The sequence below is a fragment of the Argentina anserina genome, chromosome 4, assembly GCF_933775445.1.
Source record: "Argentina anserina chromosome 4, drPotAnse1.1, whole genome shotgun sequence".
NCBI classification, from domain to species: Eukaryota; Viridiplantae; Streptophyta; class Magnoliopsida; order Rosales; family Rosaceae; genus Argentina; species Argentina anserina.
Window position 1 is genome coordinate 6,021,286 of NC_065875.1, and position 24,832 is coordinate 6,046,117.

At 37.7% G+C, this 24,832-nt stretch overlaps 2 protein-coding genes across 4 annotated transcripts; one reads left to right on the top strand and one right to left on the bottom strand.

Annotated features, from left to right (window-relative positions):
* Nucleotides 1-7,455: 7,455 nt before the first annotated feature.
* On the bottom strand, nt 7,456-9,834 carry LOC126791650 (large ribosomal RNA subunit accumulation protein YCED homolog 2, chloroplastic). The gene is made up of 7 exons (XM_050518125.1): nt 9,679-9,834; nt 9,042-9,224; nt 8,309-8,398; nt 8,057-8,146; nt 7,903-7,983; nt 7,770-7,815; nt 7,456-7,689 (listed from the first exon to the last, which is right to left on the bottom strand). The coding sequence occupies exons 1-7, from the start codon at nt 9,832-9,834 to the stop codon at nt 7,616-7,618; spliced, it is 720 nt and encodes a 239-aa protein (XP_050374082.1). The 3' UTR covers nt 7,456-7,615.
* A 9,759-nt stretch (nt 9,835-19,593) lies between these two features.
* On the top strand, nt 19,594-23,782 carry LOC126790796 (probable splicing factor 3A subunit 1). 3 transcript variants are annotated; one of them, XM_050517145.1, is made up of 5 exons: nt 19,594-19,703; nt 20,062-22,279; nt 22,403-22,699; nt 22,872-23,369; nt 23,464-23,782. In XM_050517145.1, the coding sequence occupies exons 2-3, from the start codon at nt 20,138-20,140 to the stop codon at nt 22,670-22,672; spliced, it is 2,412 nt and encodes an 803-aa protein (XP_050373102.1). In that variant the 5' UTR covers nt 19,594-19,703; nt 20,062-20,137; the 3' UTR covers nt 22,673-22,699; nt 22,872-23,369; nt 23,464-23,782. The 3 variants fall into 3 exon arrangements, with proteins under 3 accessions (XP_050373102.1, XP_050373103.1, XP_050373101.1); XM_050517146.1 differs by having other exon boundaries at nt 23,313-23,369; XM_050517144.1 differs by having other exon boundaries at nt 22,403-23,369.
* The last annotated feature ends 1,050 nt before the right edge of the window (nt 23,783-24,832 follow it).

Below are 24,832 nucleotides of genomic sequence, written 5' to 3' on the forward strand. Positions count from 1 at the left end.
TCTGGTTACCCAATGCATTTATAATACGGGTACCAAGAACGCTGGTACACATCTGTTACCCCTCTCGTAATACACCGTTGATATTGGATAGCCACCCGCTACCCAACATCCAAAATACACCGAGTACCCATGAGCAGATAACCACCCGTTACCTCGCATGCAGTACTAAGGCAGACAGACTAGAGCTCTAACTGTATCGTAACTTTCGCCCGGCCAAAGGCTAGGTTCCGACTTGCCAAACGCGCACAATAATCTCACATCATATTGTGCCAAAAATCAGGTCCGAAGACAATTCACATTTTAACAATCTCAATGTTAAAAATCACGTACAATAATCACACATCATATTGTACCACACATCACGTCCGAAGACAAATCACAATTTTTTTTTAACATTCTCCGTGATAAAATCATGTACAATAATCACTCATCATATTGTACGTTTTAAAACTTTCACGATATCACCACAATAAAAATCATAACAGTATATTATATAGCAAACTATATATATTCGTATTTATTACCATTTATACAATATATACATAGTCCATTATATCCTATACATGTCATATTTCATAAACACCTGAAGAATTACGTACAATATTCTCACATACTCATGCTCAATTTTCCGTCACCGAAATGACTATTTTTAATGCATTAATAACAGTACGTAATTTAATGAACTATATATATATTATGTACCTATTACCATTATACTATATATATGTAGTCCACTAAATTATATACATGTTATAATTCATTTGATAAACACACTTGCCAAAATGTCGAATCACCACGAGGGTAGATTCGTAAATTCAGTGAGATTTTACTCACCTTATTGACTTGAGCGTAATTCCACAATTCGCGATGCTAATTCCTTTCCTCGATTTAACGATCACCTTAAAAGAATAAGAAAAGAATTTAGAATCGTTTCGTAAACCTTTAAATGCCAAAACAGTAATATACGGTTACTGTTCAGCAATTTTGGTTTATACGAAGTTACTGTTCACTGTTCACTATTCACGGTTACTGTACAAATATACGATTTATACGTATTTCTGTACGTATAAATAGCATATAAGTAATTCTGTACGTATAAAAATTAATACGTATTTCTGTACGTATAAATATTAATACGTATTTCTGTACGTATAAGTATTAATACGTATTTCTGTACGTATAAATATTAATACGTATTTCTGTACGTATAAGTATTAATACGTATTTCTGTACGTATAAATATTAATACGTATTTCTGTACGTATAAATATTAATACGTATTTCTGTACGTATACGTACGATTTAAATGTAAATACTACTCGGTAAATAAAATTTACTAAATTACCCTTTTACAAATTACTTTTTACATTTACTGAAAGTAATTTATAATTACATTTTACCGAAGGTAAAAATTAATTACATTTACCGTAGTAAATAAAATTTACATTTACTTTTACCGTTACACAGTAAATTACCAAAATACCCCTTCAGTCCAAACTTATTACACCGCCTCACCCGGCGGCGCGTGTGGCACACGCGCCACCTCCGGCCGGCCGCGCGTGGGGCCCACGCGCCGACGCCAACCAAGGCGCGTGTGATGCCACCGCCGAGCCTAAATTCTCCCCCTCCTCCCCCTCTTCCTTCCTACGGCCTCCAACTACCCCTAGGCTACCCCTAGCACCCTCACGCGCCGCCTAGAGGCGGCGGTATCTCCCACCCTCCTTCACTGCCGATTCTTCCCCAATTCGAATCCAAATCCTCCCAATCACCCCCAAATCACCATACAAGCACACACACATCAAATCAACAATCATACCTAGCTCAAATGGAGGTTTCGATTCGTCGGTGATGACGTTAGGGAGGCCGACGCAGTCGATGCGAGTGGGGGTGAGGCCGTGTGGAGGTGAATCGGGGTTCAACCCTTATCGTGGAGGCTCCGGAGGCAAGAGGAGGATGGTGTCGGCGAAGGAGCTCGGGGAAAGAGTGATGCTCTCGGCGGTGAGGTTGAGCGCCGCAAGCTCAGGGGTTGGAGAGGGGAGCGGCGCGGTGCTTCCCAGCTAGGTGGTGACGATCACGTCTCCCTGTGAAGGGAGATCGGTGGTGAGGCCGAGAGTGAGAGGGAGAGGGATCGAGGAGAAGGAGAGAGGAAGAGAGAGAGAGAGAGAGAGAGAGAGAGAGAATGCGGCGGAAAAGAAAAGGGTTTCCTGTTATGGAAACCCTAGTTACAAAAATTTCCTTTTTATACTAGTTTCCAAATCGGAAACTAACTTCCGACGTGAATAACTTTTACGTACGATGTCCGTTTCGAACGCGTCACATATCCACGAACTCGTATCAACGAGCTCTACAACTTTCGTGAAGAAAGTTTTCGAAATCGAGCAACGGATTAAAAGTCGATATAAACGTTCGGAAACGTAACGTTTTTCGAATTAAACGTTACGATAACGTATCCGTTACTCGTTTCCTATCGTCGTAACCCATCACATCAATTCTAATTAAATTCCACAATTTTTAAAGAATTCAAATCCACTCAAATGTTGTTTGAAATTTAGGGTTATTACACCTTACTCTTATTGTCATGATACTAACCATGCTCGTGTGACCTGTTGAAAGTTGTATCCACATCTTAGGCCTAAGAGGCCTAATTATCGTCCAAATGCGAAATCAACTATTCAATTAATTCATGAACCAGATATCTATGGTGTGGTTGGACATGATCATCATACAGCAGGAAGAGCCACACCTACCGCCTCCATAGCTAGTCGTGGTAAAATTGGTATGACTTTCAATATTTATAACTTTGTTAGTTTTGATACATGCATTATTGATTCTGGTGCGTCTGATCATATGACTTATGACAAATCTTATTTTACTGTATTGTCCCCTCCACCAGTACCCTATGTTACTAATGCTAATGGTGAGGCATTCCCCATGTTAGGGAAAGGGTTCATTCGTATTATTCCCACAATAGAGCTTCACAATGTGCTCTATATACTTGTTTTATCTCATCATTTGATATTTGTTTCCCAATTGAATACTAACGCTAAGTGTTCTGTGTCTTTTTTTCCTATGTATGTGATATTTCAGGATCTTCTCACCGGATGGTTAATTGGTCGGGGGTATCTGAGAGGCCGGTTGTTTCATCTGGATTTGACATATGCAGGGGAGAAACCAGGGGGAGAGTCTCAGACCGCTTTACTCTCCACTTCTGACAAGCTAAGTGAAGTTTGGTTATGACATCGTTGCTTAAGGCATCCATCTTCTAGTGTTATGAAAAAATCCATGTCTACTTTGTTTAGTAGTGTAAATGAGTATTTTTTACGTTGTGAGATATGTGTTTTGGGTAAGAGTCATCGATCTACTTATTTCACTAGTACTTCTACTAAAAGTATTTTTCATTTTGAATTAATTCATTCTGATGTTTCAAGACCCTCCAAAGAGTCTACTGTATCAGGAATGCGGTATTATATGTCATTTATTGATGATTGCACACGTCTTTCCTGGATCGTTCTTCTTAAAACTAAAGATGAGGTTTTTCCAGCTTTTCACGCCTTCTATACCTCTGTCCAAACACAATATAATGCTACAATTAGAGTTCTTTATTCTGATAATTGGGGGGGGGAATATGTAAATCATGTCTTTCAGGAGTTCTTTAACACACACAGAATTATTCATTAAATAACGTGTCTTACACACCTGAGCAAATGGGGTTTCTGAAAGGAAAAATCGTCATTTACTTGATATGGCTCGGTGTATTCTTTTTTGTGCACATATGCCTAAATACCTTTGGGGTGATGTTGTCATCACTTCCGCCCAACTCATTAATCGTCTTCCATCTCGTGTCCTTCAGGAGAAAGTTCCTTATGAGGTGCTTGCATCTCATGTCTCATTACCCTCTTTTCATAATCTTCCTGCATGTGTTTTCGGGTTGTGTTGCTTTTGTCCATCTTCCACAACATCAGAGGTCTAAGTTGAATGTCCGGGCAGTTAAATGTGTGTTTGTTGGGTACGGAGGACATCAGAAAGGGTACCGATGCTATCATCCACCTACCAGGAAGTACTATGTCACTATGGATGTTACCTTTTTTGAGGACATGAGCTATTTTACCTCTTCTGATACTGCTCTTTAGGAGGAGAATTCATATCTTGAAGAGTTGTATCATGGAAAGGGGGAGACTAATGAGCTAGTAGATATGGTGATAGGTTCCGTTGAGATTACCAATGTGTCAGCTACACAGGCACCACCGGATGATTCCGGTGTAGTCACTCCGGAGATTCAGGTACCAGAAGATGATAACACAACTGCCCCTCATGTCTCCCGTACTGTTATTTATACACCTAACCAATGCTCTCCTAGTACAGAAGATCACTCATATGAGGTTAGTCATTCTATTGTGGCTAATACTATTGAGGCTAATAGTCGACAATATGTCTTGCCAAATAGGTCCACTCGGGGTCAGCCAACAAAAAAATATGAACCTACCCTTCAGGCTAAAGCTAAGTATATTGTGGCAAATTTTATATCTACCAAAAAATTGTCTAAGTCATATGAGTCATTTGTGAATCAAATATCTACTGTATCAGTACCTAACAAAGTGCATGATGCATTGGGAGATCCAAAATGGAGGAAAGCAATGGAGGAAGAGATGGAAGCATTACAAAAGAACAATACTTAGGAGCTTGTATCTCCACCATATGGCAAGAAGGTTGTGGGATGTCGTTGGATGTTTACAGTAAAGCATAATCCAGGTGGGTCAATGAGCCGGTATAAAGCACGCCTAGTAGCAAAGGGGTTCACTCAGACATATGTCATAGACTATGATGAGACATTTGCACATGTTGCAAAGATAAACACTATTCGGGTATTGCTCTCTTTTGCTGCTAGCTTAAACTGACCACTTAGGCAGTTTGATGTTAAAAATGCATTCTTTCATGGAGAACTAACAGATGAAGTGTACATGGATCTTCCGCCTGGATATGTGGCTGCTTCTCCAAGTAACTTTGTATGCAGATTGAGAAAGTGTTTGTATGGTCTTAAACAGTCACCTCGTGCTTGGTTTGGAAGATTCTCACAATTCATGAGGAAAATTGGCTCAGGCAAAGTAATTCAGACCACACATTATTTCTCAAACATCAACAAGGGAATGTAACAGCCCTAATTATATATGTTTAGGGTATGGTAGTTACTGGGAATGATACTGTTGAGGTGGATAGATTACAGAAATAGCTAGCTATAGAGTTTGAGATAAAGGACATAGGTACACTCAAATACTTCTTAGGCATTGAGATAGCTGGGGAAGTGATGGTATCTATCTGTGTCAGAGGAAGTACATCCTTGATCTACTAACAAAGACATGTATGTTGGATTGCACTCATATTGATACTCCTATTGAGCAGAACCATCAGTTAGCAGAGTATCCAGATCAAGTGCCTACTGAAAAATCTCGTTATCAGAGGCTAGTTAGTTGGACGCCTAATTTATTTATCACATACCAGACCAGATATTGTGTATGCAGTAAGTGTAGTGAGTCAGTTCATGCATAATCCCAGTGTGGACCACATTGATGCTGTTGTAAAGATTTTGAGGTACTTGAAATCAGCTCTAGGGAGATGAGTAATGTTCACTAATCACAATAATATCTTTAAGGTTTGTGGCTTCACAGATGCAAATTGGGCTGAAAATATTACAGATCGGAGATCCACATCAGGGTACTTTACCTTTGTTGTGGGTAATCTTGTTGCATGGAAGAGTAAGAAATAAAAAGTGGTAGTTCGATCTAGTGCTGAAGCAGAGTACAAATGTATGGCTCAGGGAGTGTGCGAATTGTTATAGCTTAGAAATTTGCTACAAGATTTGGGTATTAAGCCTAAGAGTGTTATGCAGCTGTACTATGACAACAAGGCAGCTGTACTGTGACAACAAGGCAACTATTGATATTTTACATAATCATATGCAACATGATCGTACAAAACATGTGGAGGTTAATCGTCACTTTATAAAGGAGAAGTTAGACGCGAAGATCATTAGTTTTGCTTTTGTTCCTTCAAAAGAGCAACTTGCCGATATGCTCACAAAATGAGTGTCTAAAAAGGCCTTTTATGACTCACTTAACAAGTTTGGCATGGTTGATATGTATGCGCCAACTTGAGGGGGAGTGTTAGCGTGAATGACGGACGTGCATGATAGAGGAATCATGGGCGTGATTCAATGAGCAAATCAAAGAGTAATTTGTGGTTGTTAGACTATATATTGAACAAATCTGTGTATGAATAAATAAGAGCAATATATACAATTCAACTTGTATAATTCCACTCATGTTTCCTTCAATCTCTTGCAGGAAACTGGCATGTCTTTTCACTTCACTTTCTTTGCACCAAATCTTAACCGATATTGGATATTCTACATGCTTAGGCTCTGCATTTTTATGGTGAGATTCTGAACTTTTTCATTATTGTTTCTTTTCTCCCATTACATTTACATTGCTTGATATAAAGGTCATGGCTTTGCTAGCATGTAATGGACATGGAGTTTGATAGTTTGGATTGTGCTTACTACACAGGACCAGAGGGCAAGAGACCAAATGCTGGTAAATTTAATCCAGTATGACAGTGGAATTTAGGTACGAGATTGGGGTCTACTAGTGCAACATGGCATCGTCTCGATTGTACATAAACTGCAAAATCCATATTTGGCAGGTAGGATAAGACAAAAAGACTGAAGTCATCCAATACAGTGTTTGGTAGTATAATTACCGAAAATTCTTCTATTCACTTTTATACTGTTTGAAAAGTCATTCTGTATCATCAACTTTTGTAGGATAAATTGTCCAACCAAAGGATGTTTGGACTTGCGCGTCCTGTGTTAGGGTCAGGTCCTGAGCTTGGATTCGATGTTCAGTCTGAGGAGGAAAGTTGAGCTCTGATTAGAAAGGTGATTTTGAATTTTCCAAAGGTCAGTCACTTTCCTGGAGGCAGATACTGATTTGCTCATTACCTTGAATTTAATTATCCACTGCTGATTTGATGAGAATGATTTGGGCAAGATTAATGTAGCAAGAATTCCAGCATGAATTACGGAGCTGAAGAGAAGTCTCTACCAGTTCTGTGGAAGGCGGGGTTGTAGACTTGTAGAGCTGCATGATGGAATACACAAAGTTATATGCACAATATGTGCATCTAACCTTGAACATCTTGGTCATGTTGCTTGTTTTGTATGTCAGATTGGGACTGTAGGTTATCAAATCTTCCTCCTCCTTTTATTTTAACTTCTTGTTTTCTTAGAGCTTTTCTGTCAGTTGTTCAATGATTGTTGGTTGAGCCGTGTGGCTGGGTCTGCTGCTGATTTATGATCTTGATTGTTATATGGGCAGACATAGTGTTTTCTGGTACTATCTAGTATCTAATCGAGTAACCTTTTACTGAAGATTGAAACCAAATAAAACCTTTTACTGAAGACAATGCTTATTTAGCATACATTCTATATTTCTCATAATATATAGCTGAGTTTGTACAATGGCATGACCTGAGGATCGAATATATTTCTTCCGGTATGAACAATGTATATAGTCCAACCTCTGTTTCAACTGTCTGCACTTGTAATCTCTAAAAGCAGATGTTATTGCAAATTCTTGAGCTCCAAGAGTCTTGACCATCTTTTATCAATCGAAGCCTTTCTTTCTCCACCAATAACTGCATATTATTGGAAATAGCCTTCCTTAGTTTTAAATTTCTTGTAAATTTCTGATGGAAGAGCGAAAAAGAATACTTACACTGCACAGTTGGATATGATTTTTCACACAGCTCTGAACAAGTATCCTGCAAAGCAAAAGATTTCTCAATTCATCAACACTGGTGTTCAAGAAGTATAGCAGCATGTAGGCATTGAGTATAGTTTTCACTAACTTTTATGGAGGTGGCGAGCCGTATTGAGTCTTGTACCAGTGAATCAAGTTCAGCTTCATTTCCAGGCTTCACATAGATCACCTGTTGAAGCAGCTGTGTTAAGATACTATATTTGTTGGCGTGGAAGATGAAGAGAACAAGTTTAGAAACTTAATGATGGATCATCGCCACCGATTTCAGGCAGTTGCATCGTGTTGTCGTCTCTGCTTGACGACAGAACCCACACATTAAACTGTGTGTCAATCTGCGCGATCACAAAAGATTAGTTCTGCAGAGTATGAAGTTCTATAATGGTGACTAGGGTCAAATCCTAGTTTGAGTCAAAGATCGATGATAATTCATGACCAACTCGAATTGAAACTATTAGAAAATTGCAGGTCATTACGGAAACTATTGCCAAGAATACCTTTCTGCGGTATGGAGAAGAGCAGTTGCTACATTTTCTGGTGAATGATGTTAATATCCTTCCATCAACAGAGAAGCCAAAACTAGCATGCTGGTGAACACAAGGGAAATTTAGTTATAATGCATGTCCTTACTCCTACTCTAACTGTCTTCTTATGGAATTGGTTAAAGCTAGATAGGAAGATTTGCATTATTCAGTTGGGATTTGCATCGCAAACTGATAACAAAGAGAAGGTTTAGGAAATTAATGTTTGTAGTTTCAAATACTTCAGTAACCTATCCTCTTAATTATTATATGCATAGTCGCATAGTACTGCTAAACAATACACAAGTGCCTTAGTACGTAGAGAAACATGCAATGGTAGTCTACATTCATGTATTGGTGCATTAATGTTCTGAAGTAGATCGCCTAGTAGTTTTGCCCCCACTATTTGCATATTTGTAATTAGTTGTTGGATTTCAATCCATCTAGAAGATTTTTTTTTTTTTTGTGGTCTGAATCCATCTATAAGATGATGCATATCTTGCAAGCTAACTAATCAATCTTATTTATATTAATCTGAACAGTCTTGATGACTTTAACGTACTCTTTTGTTTCTTTTGTTGCTATATAGCTAGGTTGTGAATCTTCGAATTAGAATAATTCTGTAAACCATGTACTTCTAATTTCTTTGGTATGAATAATTTGTACAAGTGGCAAATAGATCAAGTATGGTCATAGTAATGGGAGTGACCTTGTGGACAGAGAGGTTGACTGAAACTTGAGCATCCTTGGTAGTTCCATCATCATCTTCGATCAAATCTCCCAAACGCAGGTCTTGGAGGGACAGAAGGTAATCACATCCCCAATTTCCATGCCATCTCCCATCTGCTGTTGATATTCTGATCACACTGCGCCTACTGTTCTTTTTGTTAATCTGTGTTTTACCCCAAGTATAAGATATTGTAAGCTCATAAATACTGAAATACATATATATTGATGCCAAAAACATTGACTAGGTAAATTTGCACATCTGCAAAGTGCAACGGACTAGGCAACATGGCTATGACTGGACTTACTATCCCGTACGTTCTATGGTGGACTTGTGGACTTTGTACAGTTGAAACGGCTCCTGCATTTCAGCAAATGTCCGCAAGTCCATCTAGAACGGCAATCAGAGCAGTTGTATATAGAGTTATTGACCATCTTACACTTGAACAAATATGCAACGTGGACGTGTTGGGTACACATATACATTCAAGAATGAAGAACAAGTTTGTTCAGCACCATAGGAAAGCATGAAGGCAATCACAAAAGATGAAAGAGAAGAAGATGGAGACTTTAATTTGTTAGGAGTGGCAACATGAGGATGGTGTTGATAAGTAGTTTACCAGAGAGTAGTCGTTTCTTTTCGAAGAAGCTCGGATTGTGAAACTCTGAGAATACACCACTTTGGAGGATTTGGGATTTGCAGGAGTTTTACAAGGAAGCTTAATATTTCTGGCTGATACTAAATTAGCAACTTCTGCCATTTCTGTGAGAAGCATACAAGGTAGCTGGTGTAGGTCTGTAGGACATGCTTTTCTATGTAACCTTATCATCAGGAAGGGGCTGGCAGCTGTCAGTAAGACTTAAAAGTGATGACATATATTCATATAAACATGATTGGGATAATGAAGGTATATATTTATGACGCATACTGCAGTAACTGCACAAGTTATCAACAATTCTAAGTAACTGCACAAGTTATCAACAATTCTAAGTAACTGCACAAGTTATCAACAATTCTAAGTAACTGCACAAGTTAACGTGGGTTTTAGCCCGGTTAGGTTATGGTCTAAGTTACTAAATATTTGGAGTCACTAGAGAAGATTGAGAATTTGCCTCACTGAGTATAATTTTAATTTGTAGTACGACTTCACCCTAGACTGCGCATGTCGGACGTGGGATATCAGACAATGTCCATGTAGACATGGAAAATCCCGTGACAAATAACAGAAAGACGCGTGTACAAAATAATATAATTTATTTATGAATTTGAGGGTTACAATCTCTATGGGTATTCTTTTACATAAATGTCATCTGATTCAATCTCCGACAATGATTTAATTCAAGGGTGACTAACACTTGATCTTGAAGTAAATGGATTTAATTTGAACTTCTCGTCTTGTTGACGACTTGTAGAAGAAAGTTGACCAAGGGTCGTATAGACTTGATCTTGGTCGGACTTGAACCACAAGCAGTGTCACGTGGTGAACTTTCTTCGGCTTTGATAGCAGATGGATCGACACGTACCCTCCACGAGCTTGTTGACCCTTCATGAGCTTGTTCAAGCACTTGATTTTGGTTTGTTGCAGACTTGGAGATGAAGGTCGATCAATGGCCGTTAAGGCTTGATGTTGATAAGATTTGGGCCACGAGCGATGCCGCATGGGGATTTGTACTCCGTGTCGTCTAAAGTTGGTGAAGAGACCGACTATTTGGCAGTTTGATGGCTCTTCGAGAGTCTGATGAGTTTTTGACTTGAGGTTGGTGAAGAAATCGGCTATTTCGGAGCATGTTGATTCTTTAAGAATTTGACGACTTCATACCTTGCTTTGGTGAAGGAATCGGCTACTTGAGAGTTTGTTGATTCTTCTAAATTTGACGACTTCAGAGCTTGATTTGGTGAAGCAAATCGGCTATTTGGCAAGCTTGTTGATTCTTCAGGTGTTTGCTGACTACAAGGCTCGAAACTTGTGAAATAATCGACTATTTGACAGCTTGTTGATTCTTCGTGGGTTTGGAAGGCTCCTGGGCTTTAGAATGATTTCTTCGGTTTCTTCGTCGTCTCCGTCTATGCCTCAAGTCTTCCTCATTTTCTACTCCTCTATTTGGCCGAAATATCTTTCTTGATTTTGGAGAGGGTATTTATAGTGTCAATGTTTCTCCACATATGGAATGAATTTATGACACCGAATTAACTTTATTTCCTTAATCGTATAATTAAATCAATCATAATTACTCAATTAATTTAAATATAGTTATTTTCATAATTAAATCAATCAGATTTAAATAATTAATTTAATTACGACCATTAAGAAATTTTGCCAATTTAATTAAATGTCCGACTTCCATTTTGATGATCAATCTATTTTAATTGACACTGAATTGTTGAAGAATTTTAATACTTGATTTTAGTCAGAATTAAGGTATTTTATTCTCGACTATTTATTTACTTATTGTCGCGTGTCCCTCTCGGAACGTTGTCGACTGTCGAGCCACGTATGCAATTTGTTGGGCACATAGTTAATTTAATCATTTAATGAATATTTTATTCTATTAAATTTTATGTGTCTATAGTCTTGTAGCTAAAAATGAGTCTGTTGTTCTTATTAGATAAAAAAAATGGTGGTTAATTGAGTAAGTGATGTAAGTTATAAGTTATGTACAAGTAAATTTTTACATATATAGTACCTAGGATTGGGCATGGGACGGGACAAAATGGGGCTAATCATTTGGCCCACACGGTGGCGGATGCAGGAAAAAAATTATGTATGGGTGAAAAAAAAATTTGGAAGAAACAAATAAAACTTAACTGAGATAGAAGCTAGGCTAAGTGATATTAGTACTTCTACATGATGAAAATAAATATTCAAATCCATACATTTCAACCAAAAAAAGGGAAAATGCATGTTTGAGCTATGCCTCAGTGATTACAAATAGAAGAGAGTTTTGTACGATGATCGTGAGCAAGCAAATGAAGTCTTTTACTATAAATGTTATGGGGTGAAATACTTTTACAGGTCTTCAACCTCCTCCACCTACGGCCTCCTTACCCTCGACCCTCCCCCTTCCTCCACTCCGACCATTCTCCTCACCCCACCTTCTCGGTTCACATTCGGGCCGGACTAGAATAATCTAGGCTCGGATGGGTACTACGTTGATAGCGAATTGTGAGTTTGGGTACTACATTGGTACAACTCAGAATATGGGTACTGCATTGACCTTACCACAAAAGTTTTGGTACTAAATACTCTTTTTTGTGGTCACATGTCAGCCGTGACGGAAATTGGCCTCAGACTCATTATTGATAGCGAATTGCGAGTTTAGGTACTACACTGGTACAACTTTGAGGTTAGATACTGCACTGACCTTGTCACAATAGTTTAGGACCTGATGCGAAACTTTTTTCTTATAAGAATAGTTCACTGTCTTAGGTCCGCCACTAGGCTCACAGCTTTGTATTTTTAAATTTTATCCCATAAGAATAGAGATTGGGACGGGTCTAATCTCACCATCTCAGATTTTGAATTAAAACATGTAATTCTAAATTCCTAAAAAGCATTATGCTAAAGAATAAATAACCTCCAAATTGACAGAGCATGAAAATTATGAAAAACACGTATATAATTAGGTGACATATTTCTATCACCAATCGAGTTTCTTCTCCTAACTATGATACTAATTAGGTCCGCCCTTGATACCTAGGTCTAAAATATTGAAATTAATATCATTTTCCTATGGATCATTGATATATCTTTAACATTATGCTTTTTGAAATCTAACAAAATTAAAAGTAAACCGATTTCAATTTTTCATGCTAATATAGACATAAAATTATCGAGGATATTGGAAATTTCGACCTTTAAAAATGAATATTTTGATGGAAACATTGAGGAAATATCGATCTTAATATAATTTTCATAAGAATAATTGAAATTATGACGACCTATTATATATAATAATTATTAAAATATGCACGTATTTGCCTCAATTTTATTTCAAATTTCAAAAGTTGAGGTGAGAATTTGGCCTTTAAATCACTAATATCTTGATAAATTCATGATTATTGCAAAATTTCTCAAGATTCTAAATATTTCGCCCGAGATTATGCTGGTATGTTAAAGATATATCAATGATCCATAGGAAAATGATATTAATTTCAATATTTTAAACCTAGGTATCAGGGGCGGACCTAATTAGTATCATAGTATCCACCCAAATTTGTGGGAGGAAAAGAAACTAACTTTTGTACTTCAAAAATCTAAATATAACCCTACTTAATTAACATATATATATATATATTAACATTAATCCATTACTTGATATCTATGAAAGTTTGTCATACCATATTGAAAGACATTGAAACTATATGGAAGGCTTGAGTTGGAAGAATGAAGACAAAAATTGAGTTAGTCCATAAGTTTGTTATCCAAAAGAAAGTCTAAATTGCCGGTAGTTTCAGCTGCATAACAATCTGCTCTCTAGCAGTCTCACACATTTGGCACACACTCTAATTCCTCAAAAGATAATGTCCTAAAAACTGTGTTTAGAGCTAATCTTTGAATATATCAAGCCCAGTTGTTGTTTCTTGACTTGTTACTCTTTGGTGATTCTGGTGCAGTTGCCACATTAGTCTTTATGTCCAATCCTCAGGAACAATGAGCCCTTGTGGCTCACCATCATTGCCTCATTAGTCTTTTCTTCTATCCTATTTTGTGCTCTCACTCAGATTCCTAAGTTGCTCAATCTTTTCTCATCATCCATGTTTAAGTTATAGTTCATCCTCGCCTCTCCACCTCTATTGTTATGCCTATGTACTTCAGTTTTAGTTTCATTTTCACAATCTCTACTACTTTCTTGTCTTCTTGTTCATAAATCATTAAAAAAAACTAAAGAATTCCCCTCCATTGGATATGAAATCACAAAAAATAAAATAAAAAATAATGTACCTTTGATATGTAAAAGATTTTGATAGCGCACTACTGGATATTCATTAATGTCCTGCAATTAAGACTTAAAATTACTGCCACACCATCACCTCGATTTTGTGTCATTTATGGTAATAGAAGTTGGTGATGTTTTATATGAAATAAAAACAAACATAACAACTCTTGAATTTGAATGCCTTGAAGAAGGGAAAATAGTGTTTGTTTAAGTGAAAGAATCAAAAAGTAGGGCGTAACATTCAAATTATGTAGGGATAAGCACAACAAACCTTCACATCGTAGCTAAAATTTAAGTGTTGTCTCTAGCAATAGTTGTCGATGAAGAGTAAGGACACACATGTTTTCAAGACAATTATGATCTACCAAATAGGTGCAACATTGGTTCAAAAGGTGGACATAACTCAAGTTGGAAAAACGTCACAAAAGTTTATACTATAAACATTTGGTGGCTCAAAATGCATTAAGCCAACAGAAAACAAGAAGATGGTCAATATCTGCAGTATGCGTTGCCGTGGATATGCATTAAGCCAACATATAACAATCACAACATACAGACTGCATTATGCAACACTTTTCTTAGTGAATTTTTTTTAAGTATAATATAGACACATGCACATGTAAAATTTACCTTAACATATTAAGAAGTCATTAGAATTTAGTTCAAAATGACCAAAATCTTTCTCAAGTTTGGACAGGATTGAAGGTGTAGGCCTCCAGAGTTTCCAATCCACCGCACCATCTAAAGATTTCTTAACACAACTAAAAGCTTTTTTATGCTCTTTATCACAAAAAACCACAGCCCTCACAATACCTTTCTTGGTTTCGTCCACCTCAACACATGCAGTGACTAATAATATACCATTTGATACAAGGTTTTTTTTCCAATTATCTTCTCCCACTTCTCCTCATTAATGTGGTCATATACCACATCACTACTAAGCATTAGTAAACACATATCCATATATTTCTTAAGCTCCCCATAAAAGACACTTAATTCTTTCATTACATGAGATAATTTAAAAAATAGAGATTTAAATTATCTCCATTACTTGATATCTATGAAGATTTGTCATTAGATGGAAACCTTTAGTTGGGAGAGTGAAGACAAAAATGGAGTTAGCCTATCAATCTGTTATTCAAAAAGAAAGTCTATATTGCCAGTAGTTTTAGCTTCATAACAATCTGCTTTCCAGTACTCCCCACATTTGTCTCCCACTCTAATTCATCAAAATATAGTGGAGTAAGACATGATCTTAGAGCTAATATATATATATATATATATATATATCAAGCCTTATTTTTTGGTGATTCAGGTGTAGTTGCCACATTAGTCATCCATGTCCAGTTCTCTAGAACAATGAGCCCTTGTGGCCTCACCACCATCATTGTCTCATTAGTCTTTTCTTCTATCCAATCATTGGCTCTCTCGAATCCTAAGTACTTGTTTAATCTTTTCTCGTCATCCACATTTCTTTTTCCCAAAAGTGATAGTTCAACCTTACATCTACAAGCTTTTTTGTTATAGTAATCAAGCCGACAGCTCAACCTCTATTGATATGCCTATGTTTTTTTTTCTTTTTAATCAGAAAGTGAAATTAATTTAAAACCAAAACGTAGATAGTCATATTACATAATCATAAAAAAAAAGTCTTAAGTCATACATAAAACATAATTATAGGAGGATTCGAGGATATTAAATAATCTAATAAGAAATAAATAAATTATAATTATTACATAAACCAATAGTAGATAGTTAAGTCATGATGACTTAATATTGACCTAAAATACATCTTCAATTAGGTTTTAACCAATTCCCCAACTGTGGCTTGTGAACGATTTTCTGAGCTTTTGCCTCCTTCAGAAATTTTTAGTCATTCTCCTCTTTCACCTCTTTGTTTTTCTTATTTTTCTTTGCGATAAATAGTCCAACTTTGTTGCATGAGTAATTTGCAAGCTATGAGAAAAGTAGCCACGCTTATCATCATTGCACCGATCATGGATGAAATCCATATCCATAATTACCATAGTTGTTGGTGTGCTTTTATTCCTACCATTTTACATGTTCTCTCAAATACTTTCTGGTTTGGTGAACTTGTGTGCAACAATGTTGAATTTTGCATGAAGAAATGCAACATAACCATTTGGGCCACTTTTCTCACCAATGAAGTCAATGATCGTTAGGAGTTTCGGGACATTAGAGGAGGAGGAGGAGGAACTGACCATTTGCTATGTATATGTTCTTCCGTTTCATTTTCACAATTCTACTAATTTCTTGTCTCCTCGTTCTTAAATCATAAAAAACAAAACCTTAAGATTTTCCCTCGTCTTTTCCCGGTTTGGTGAATTTGTGGGCAACAATGTTGAATTTTGCATGAAGAAAAGCAACATATCCATTTGGGCCACTTTTCTCACCAATGAAATCAATGATCATTGTAGGAGTTTTGGGACATTAGAGGAGGATGAGGAGGAACTGACAATTTTCTATGCCTATGTTCTTCAGTTTTATTTTCACAATTTATACAAATTTCTTGTCTCCTCGTTCTTAGATCATTAAAAAAACATTAAGATTTTCCCTCTATTATATATGGAATTACAAATAAAACTTTTTTGGTAACTAATTTGTCTTTGATATTCATAATATCCTTCAACTTTTATATACAACGACTCATTGATATTGATTTGAAATTCACATAACCTGCATTGTTGGAAACTTGTTGACATAGGCTTATACCCAGCCATAATTAGCATATTTAATCGCTCACTTAACACCCACAATGATATAGGAGAACCAAACACGTGGCAAAGACAACAGCCCTAGCTGCCGAACGAGCCCTCACACACTACCATCAGAGTAAGAAATCCAAGTAACATCTAGTTGTCGACGGTTCATGAGGTTTGGCCGGTTTTGGGATGAGCAACCTTTAAACATATCTTGAGTGCGTGCTAAATCCTCCCTTACCTCGCTTGTGCTCTCTCTGCATTCTAGATCGAAAGATTTCCCAAAAGAACAACTACCAATGACTCTTATTGAGAATTGAATCATCTTACACCTTGACAAGAAACTAAACGGAGTTGGAATGAATTCAATGATTCATATGTAGTTGTATCTTGTAATCTAACCTAGTTTTTATGTACAATTTAGTGTATATCTTGAGAAACTAACCATAACTACAAATCAATGAACAAATTTGGAATGGCCTTTAAAGGTAGCAAGCATAGTAAACTAGAGTGTCTCTCAATGCATCAAGTTTTCCCAAAGGAGTGAGATCTTGCAACCATCAGTTAATGCCGACATTCCATGGAGAGAATTTTGAGAACCTCAGCGGCACCTCAAGCAGGTTGCAACCATCTGTGCAAGCTTGGCTCCTCCTTACATTGACATGGAACTTATGAGACTCAAGACTTTTTCCTATACCATATAAGGTAATGCTAATCAGTGGTTCTTCTCTCTTCTTGAGGGAATGATCATTTCTTGGAACTCCCTCATAGATTCATTATTGAATAAGTACAAGAACCAGATTTAGAAAAGTGCAAACATCAGAGCTATTGAGTCATTGAGGCAAAAAAAAGAATGAAACATTGGGAGAGTACCTAGTATGATTTAACGAACCAGTGCTAACATATTCTGCTCATGAAAATGCATGAAACCATTATGTTCCAATGCCTTTATGATGGATTACTTCAAGAGGAACGAGAATTCATGGACAAGATTTTGGGGGGGGGGGGATAATTTGTGGAACTTTATGTGGAGGAAGCACAAGATTTTATTAAAAGGACAACTCGGGCTTCTGCTATGTTGGCCAAGGACTTCAATGATGAAAGGATAGTTCGTAGCAACAATGGAGCTAATGGAATTTTCCCTTACACCGCTGGAGTTGCAAGATCAAAGCTCACCCCCATATTCAAAGAAGATCAAAAAAGCAGATAGGGAAGAAGAGATCAACTCCCTTACCCCATCACGCTCTTGCAACAAAAGTGGTAGTGACCCAGAAAAAAAAAGTGATGGCCCTGCTCCTCAAGCGGCTGAAAGAAGTAGAAAAGAATATGAAGGACCTCCCATCGGCAAACAAACATTCTTTGCTGCTAGGACATGACTGTTCACTAGCCGTATCCAAAACACGACCGAACTTTCGCAGTCAAAGAGTGTAAAGATTATACCATACACTAGCGATTGATACCCGTTTCGGCACATCAATGACTGCAAGAAAGTAACCGCTAGCAGGAGTTCGACGATGCCACTCTATGTCACTTGTTCAGTGAAACGCTGGATGGCGACGCAATGAATTGGTTCTTTGAGCAACCCTAAACACCATGGACTCTTACGCGCAATTGACGATAACATTTCGGAACAGATTCATCCCCATGACAAAGGAAACAAACACAACAGATAGTTTGTTCCAAGTTAATCAAGAAGAGAATGAAACGTTGTTGACCCTTGTAACAAGGTGGTAGACAACCACATTGAAATGCAGAAATTTTGGATGGGGTAATCTTGTTTTGATGGAAATTTTATTTTGATGGGAATTCTATGTTCAATAATTCTTATTGAGAATTCTATTGTTTGAATAATATTCCTATAATTTCAAAATAATTGAAATTCAGTTAAAAAATGATTAGAATTAAATAGAGAAGATTGAGAATTTAAGAATGATGACACCTCTTTTTAATGAAAAATAAATAGTGAAAACATGTATGAAGTTCCCATAATCTTTTTCCATAGAATTTGAACTTTTGTAGGAATTTTACTTCAAACAAGATATTTTTACATAAGGAATATATCAAATTTCTAGAATTTAATTAAATTCGTTGTTTGTTTTCCTTTATCCAAACACATAATTATATATTCTTGTTTCTCCTTTGTTGGGCTGATTTGTGTCTTTAGCAGATAATCTCTCTTGCTTCTAGTGTCCTTTAGAAATAAATCAAGGTCGAGGCTAGGTTGTCTCCGGTATCTTCTACAATAGCGTCGTTTAGTTTCGGTTTAGTAGTTTTGGTGTTAGTTAGACTTATGGATTAAAGTTCATCGTTGTAGTAAAATAAACTAGCCTTCCACACTCACGTTGAAATAAAAGTAGTTATAATTAAACGCCATCTCTTTGCTCTCCCACGTCTCCATATTTCATTTGTTCTAATTGTTATGTTTCTTCTTGTTATTTACATTATTGACCCAAGTAAATATATTTTTTTCTCCATTTGTTTTATCTCAGATCATGCACATTTTATAGAGAGTTCAAAAAATTAGTAAAGTTGTTGACACCACAAATAAGGGTTTTCAATTATAGTAGTGGAGATTCGGCTCTTCTAAGTTTGGAAGTATATCACATATTTTTTTTGATTGAGTCAATAACTAAATGCTATAATGAGTCGAACTCACGACAAATGAGAGATTTTTTTTTTTGGGTCAAGAACGACAAATGGCAGATTATGTGACTAAATGAAATGGAACCGGCTAATATATGATATTTTTTTATTTTTTTTACTCGGTTTTATGAGTTTATGGAATAATATTGACAGATTAGTCCTCTTAGTCATTGATATTCTCTTTCTTCCCCTATTTCTTTAGGCAAAAGTAAAACACATCTCTCTCCTTTTATTTCTTTTTCAATGAGACTTGTATAAATAATTATCCTCTACTCTCCCACACACGGTGGCGCTCTGAAAACCCTAAAACCAGGTGCCTTCGTCGTCGAATTGGATCCCCTAAGGTACTTTCTCTTCTCTCTCTCTCTCTCTCTCTCTCTCTCTCTCTCTCCCCTATTCAAACTTCACACGACGCTTAGGCCTTTATATCACCGCGCTTCGTTCTCTGCTTCTCCAATTTCTAGGGTTTCTTTCGATTAGATTCATGAAATTCAAATTCTATTTTACTTTCGATTTCGAATTTTCTGAAAGACTCGCGTATTAGATTTTGATGTGAAACCGTTGGTGAAAATCTCTAGGTTAGTTTGAAGTATTATTCAAGTAGATTTTGATTTCAGTTCAATTTTAATGAAGACTGTAAGTGTTCGCAGTTGAAATCTCCGAATAACTAATCTCTGTGTGCTTCGAATTTGTTATTGTCAGGTTCTGATAAGCACCAAGAGTTTGATTTCATGCCATTTTGCTTGCTATAAGTGTTTGTGTTTCTCCGAATCGAAAAATGATAGGTTCCATATTGACCTTGCCAGCTCCTCCCACCGATGGAAACCTGGGGCCGCTGCCGCTTACGCAGCTGACGGAAGTGAAGTCCGAAGAGACGGAATTGAATGAGGAGCTGGACAGAGCCGATGCCCCACCGGCTTCAGTTGCGACGCATACTAGGACGATCGGTATCATACACCCTCCTCCTGATATCAGGAGCATTGTCGACAAGACTTCCCAATTTGTGGCAAAGAACGGGCCGGACTTTGAGAAGAGGATTATAGCTAGTAATGAGAACAATCCAAAGTTCAAGTTTTTGAAATCCTCAGATCCCTACCATGCTTATTATCAGCACCGCTTGTCCGAGTTTCGTGCGCAAGCTCAGTCCTCGGGGCAGCAGCCTTCTACAGAGGGTGATGATTCCGCGGCACCTGAATCAGCAGTCATGGCAGCTCCTGCGGCTGATGGGGAAGAAGGAACACCTAAGCCGGATCCATCTGCGCCGTTTAGAGTGGCGCGGAAAGTTCTTGAACCACCAGAGGCTGAGCAGTATACTGTTAGGCTTCCGGAAGGAATTACTGGAGAAGAGTTGGATATTATTAAGCTTACGGCCCAATTTGTAGCTCGAAATGGGAAATCGTTTTTGAATGGATTGTCAAACAGAGAGAGCAATAACCCCCAATTCCATTTTCTGAAGCCTACTCATAGTATGTTCATGTTTTTCACCTCTCTGGCTGATGCATATTCTAAGGTCCTGATGCCTCCAAAAGGTTTGACAGATAAGCTTAAGAATAGTGTTGCAGACATGACAACTGTGCTTGAACGCTGTGTGCATCGGCTTGAGTGGGAGAGATCTCAGGAGCAGGCAAGGCAGAAGGCTGAAGATGAGATAGAACAGGAAAGGATACAAATGGCGATGATTGATTGGCATGATTTTGTTGTGGTGGAAACAATCGACTTTGCTGACGATGAGGATGAGGATTTACCTCCTCCAATGACACTTGAAGAAGTTATAAGAAGAAGCAAGGTTACAGATATTGAAGAAGATAATGTTGAGCCTGGAAAGGAGGTGGAAATGGAAATGGATGAAGAAGAAATGCAGCTTGTTGAAGAGGGTATGAGGCAAGCAAGACTTGAAGAGATCAATGAAAGGAAGAATGATAATATGGTAACTGATGATCCTGAACCGCCGATGAGAATTGTGAAGAACTGGAAGAGACCTGAGGAGAGGATTCCTGCCGAAAGAGATCCAACAAAGGTTGTCATTTCCCCGATTACTGGAGAACTTATCCCTATTAATGAGATGTCTGAGCACATGAGGATATCCCTCATTGATCCAAAATACAAAGAGCAAAAAGAAAGGATGTTTGCTAAGATTAGGGAGACTACTCTTGCTCAGGATGATGAAATCTCAAGGAACATTGTGGGCCTTGCACGAACTCGTCCGGATATTTTTGGTACTACAGAGGAAGAAGTGTCTAATGCTGTCAAGGCTGAGATTGAGAAAAAGAAAGATGAGCAACCAAAGCAGGTCATATGGGATGGTCACACAGGAAGCATTGGCCGCACAGCGAATCAAGCCATGTCACAGAATATCAATGGAGAGGATCAGAATGATGTTAACAATCTTCCTGGTCCAGCAGCACCTCCTCCAAGGCCTGGTGTGCCTTTGATTCGTCCTCTTCCCCCACCACCTGGTCTTGCCTTGAACCTTCCTCGTGTACCTCCAAACACAATCCAGTATCCTGCTCCATCTAGTGGTGGCCTCCCAGTACCTCAACTAAGGCCCCCTGTCCAATATGCATCAGTCCGACCACCTGGACCTCCAATGCCCATGAATTCTGGCCAGCAGTCGCTTATGGTGAATCGGCCACCTCCTATGCATCCGTCAATGTCTATGAATGCTCCCAGTAATCCTGTACCTCCTCCACCTGGTTCTCAGTATACACCTATGCAAGTTCCCCGGCCTTATATGCATCATCCTGTTCCGCCACCTACAATGCAAATGATGCCTCCACCACCTATGCCTCATGGAATGATGCCTCCACCACCGCCACCTGAGGAAGCTCCTCCACCGCTTCCAGAGGAACCTGAGCCAAAACGGCAGAAGCTTGATGACTCCATGCTTATTGCAGAAGATAAGTTTTTAGCTCAGCATCCGGTATGAACACCTTCCGTATACTTGTCTTTTCACTACTGAAAATCCTTTGAATACTTAAATTCTTATTTACTCCATTTTTCTGACTGAATTGTTTCTTTTTCAATATTTGTTTTTTTTAAACAGGGGCCTGTTCGTATCACTGTGTCTGTTCCTAATGTTGATGAAGGCAATCTTAAGGGACAACTTTTGGAGATCACGGTGCAGTCTTTATCTGAAACTGTTGGAAGTCTGAAAGAAAAAATATCTGGGGAGATCCAGCTTCCTGCAAACAAACAGAAATTGAGTGCAAAGCCTGGCTTTCTCAAGGATAATTTGTCTCTTGCATATTACAATATCGGAGCAGGAGATACACTTGCTCTTTCATTGAGAGAACGTGGTGGTAGAAAGCGATGAACAGATACTTTCACAAGGCTGATTAAGGTTGTTGCTGGACATTCTTGCTACAATGAGAATATATCATGTTGGACTTTGTTAGTTTAACTTCTTTTGATGTTATATTGCAAAGTTTATGTCGGCCATGTATTAATAAGATAATTTTTTGCACTTATTATTTCTGTCTTTCCACTGATGGTAAGTCTCATATTTACTACAGATCTGATGTTTCGGCGAATTTCTATTGGTGAAAGGGAAGTATCAGTTCCTTTTGCTTAGCCAGAGCAAGTGATTTGCTTTTCATTTAATTATTGCTCCTTTTCTTAATGCAGTTTTTTTTTCCTATGGAAAGTATGTGCTCATAGTGGTATTATGATTTTGATATTCCTGGCAGCATTGGTATCAGAATACCTTTATTTATTATGAACTAATTTCAGTGTTCACTTCCGATTTGTTGCTGAAAGATTCTCTCGGTGGATGTTGGTATTTTAGGTCTTTTTCTTACATTTAGTTTCATGTTATTTAGTGAGTTTAACTGGACCTTGAGCAAAACACATTCCACAAACCCATGTATTCTTATTCTTAGTTATCACTGAAACAGCCGGTGGCAAAGCATTGGCCGGTAGAGTTGGTGTTTTCTGATTATGATTGTTAACTACAGGTTTGGACTATGGTATGTGGAACAGTTAGATGTGTATACTTTATGCATCTAAACCAGGTAAGATGTCATTCTATACCATCTGTTTCGTAAAATTTCTTATGTTTCCAACTCAGAAGATGGCAGTTCTTATGCATGCCATTTCTTTTTGCAGCCTGGATTTGGACCACTGGGTTTGATTGCAACACCATGTTAAAGGAACAAGCAGGATTATTTATTAAATTTTTTCTAGGATTATTACAGCAGCCTGAGATAGTAACTATATGAAGACAATCTGTGTTAAGCTAGCTATTGAGTTTGAATATTTTTCAACTGTTTCAGACCCACTGTTGTGTTCTACCCTTATATTTGTTTAGGATTGCCAGATAAGATTTTAATGATAGAGAATGTTGCCCTTAGGGGTTTGTGGATGAATTGGTCCAGTTGGCTTAACAAGTCACTTACCTGTGAGGGTGGCAATATAGTTTGTCTTTGTTTTAGTCTGTCTATGCTTAAGTTCGTTGGTCTTGTCTTTGTCACCTTTCTATTCTAGCTTCTTATATAGGCAGTTTAACTGTTACTTGTGATGGTAGTATTATCAAGAGAAGCCAATCTTCCAAAGAGCCTGCATTAGAACTTCAATTGGATTGTTGCCAAACAAACCTCTGGCAGTTCATAGGTCATTCACCCATTTCACCGTTTATGTTTGCAGAATGCCCTAGTTATAGGATCGATTCCTTTTCACTTCTCAGATATGATTATATATCCTCGCATGTTTATTTGAATCCTAAAAGACATTATACGTAAAGTTATGGACATTCCGTTTGTTTTTTTTTTTTGGCATAAAGGAAACATTACATTTGGTTGATGAGTGAGGATGCTCACCATTATTCTTTCTTGAAACTGAGAATGATAAAATCTTTTATCTAGTGGATTTCTGGGTTGTTTAGGCGCTTGGATTGAGATATATAAGAACTTCAGATATGTATTTTCTGGGACATATTAAATTTCTGTGGTCGCTGTTTCATATATGGGTTATCGTATTTGATGATGATGCTATTGCCTGGTACGTGGTTTTAGATTGCGTAGACAGGTCTCATTCTCGTGCATAAATCTTCGATTATGTATCCAGAGTTTGAGGCTTCGTTCTCTTCCTCCCTTGTTTCGAAGTTTGTCAAAGAGCCTCAGAAAATGTGATACTGTGATAGAATCATAGAAGTGCCCACTGCGATCTGGCCTGCATATTCCTTTCTTGGAAAACATGTGGGGCGATAATAAAAATTCGCGCAACCAAATCAATACCTCACTTCTCATAGAGACAAGGAGTCCGACTCTAAATTGTCTTTTGAAACCTGCCCACTCCATTTTGAATCAACACTACGTCTTTTCAGTACAATTCCTGAGAGGACAACATTGCCAATGAGAAGTGTTAATTGTATACTGTATTTAGGGGTCTTATTCTCACACTTGTTTTGCTTTAGTGTTGCCATCTTCTTGATAAGTACTTTATTCGTTGGCGGAAAATCTCTTCCCACTTGGTGCAT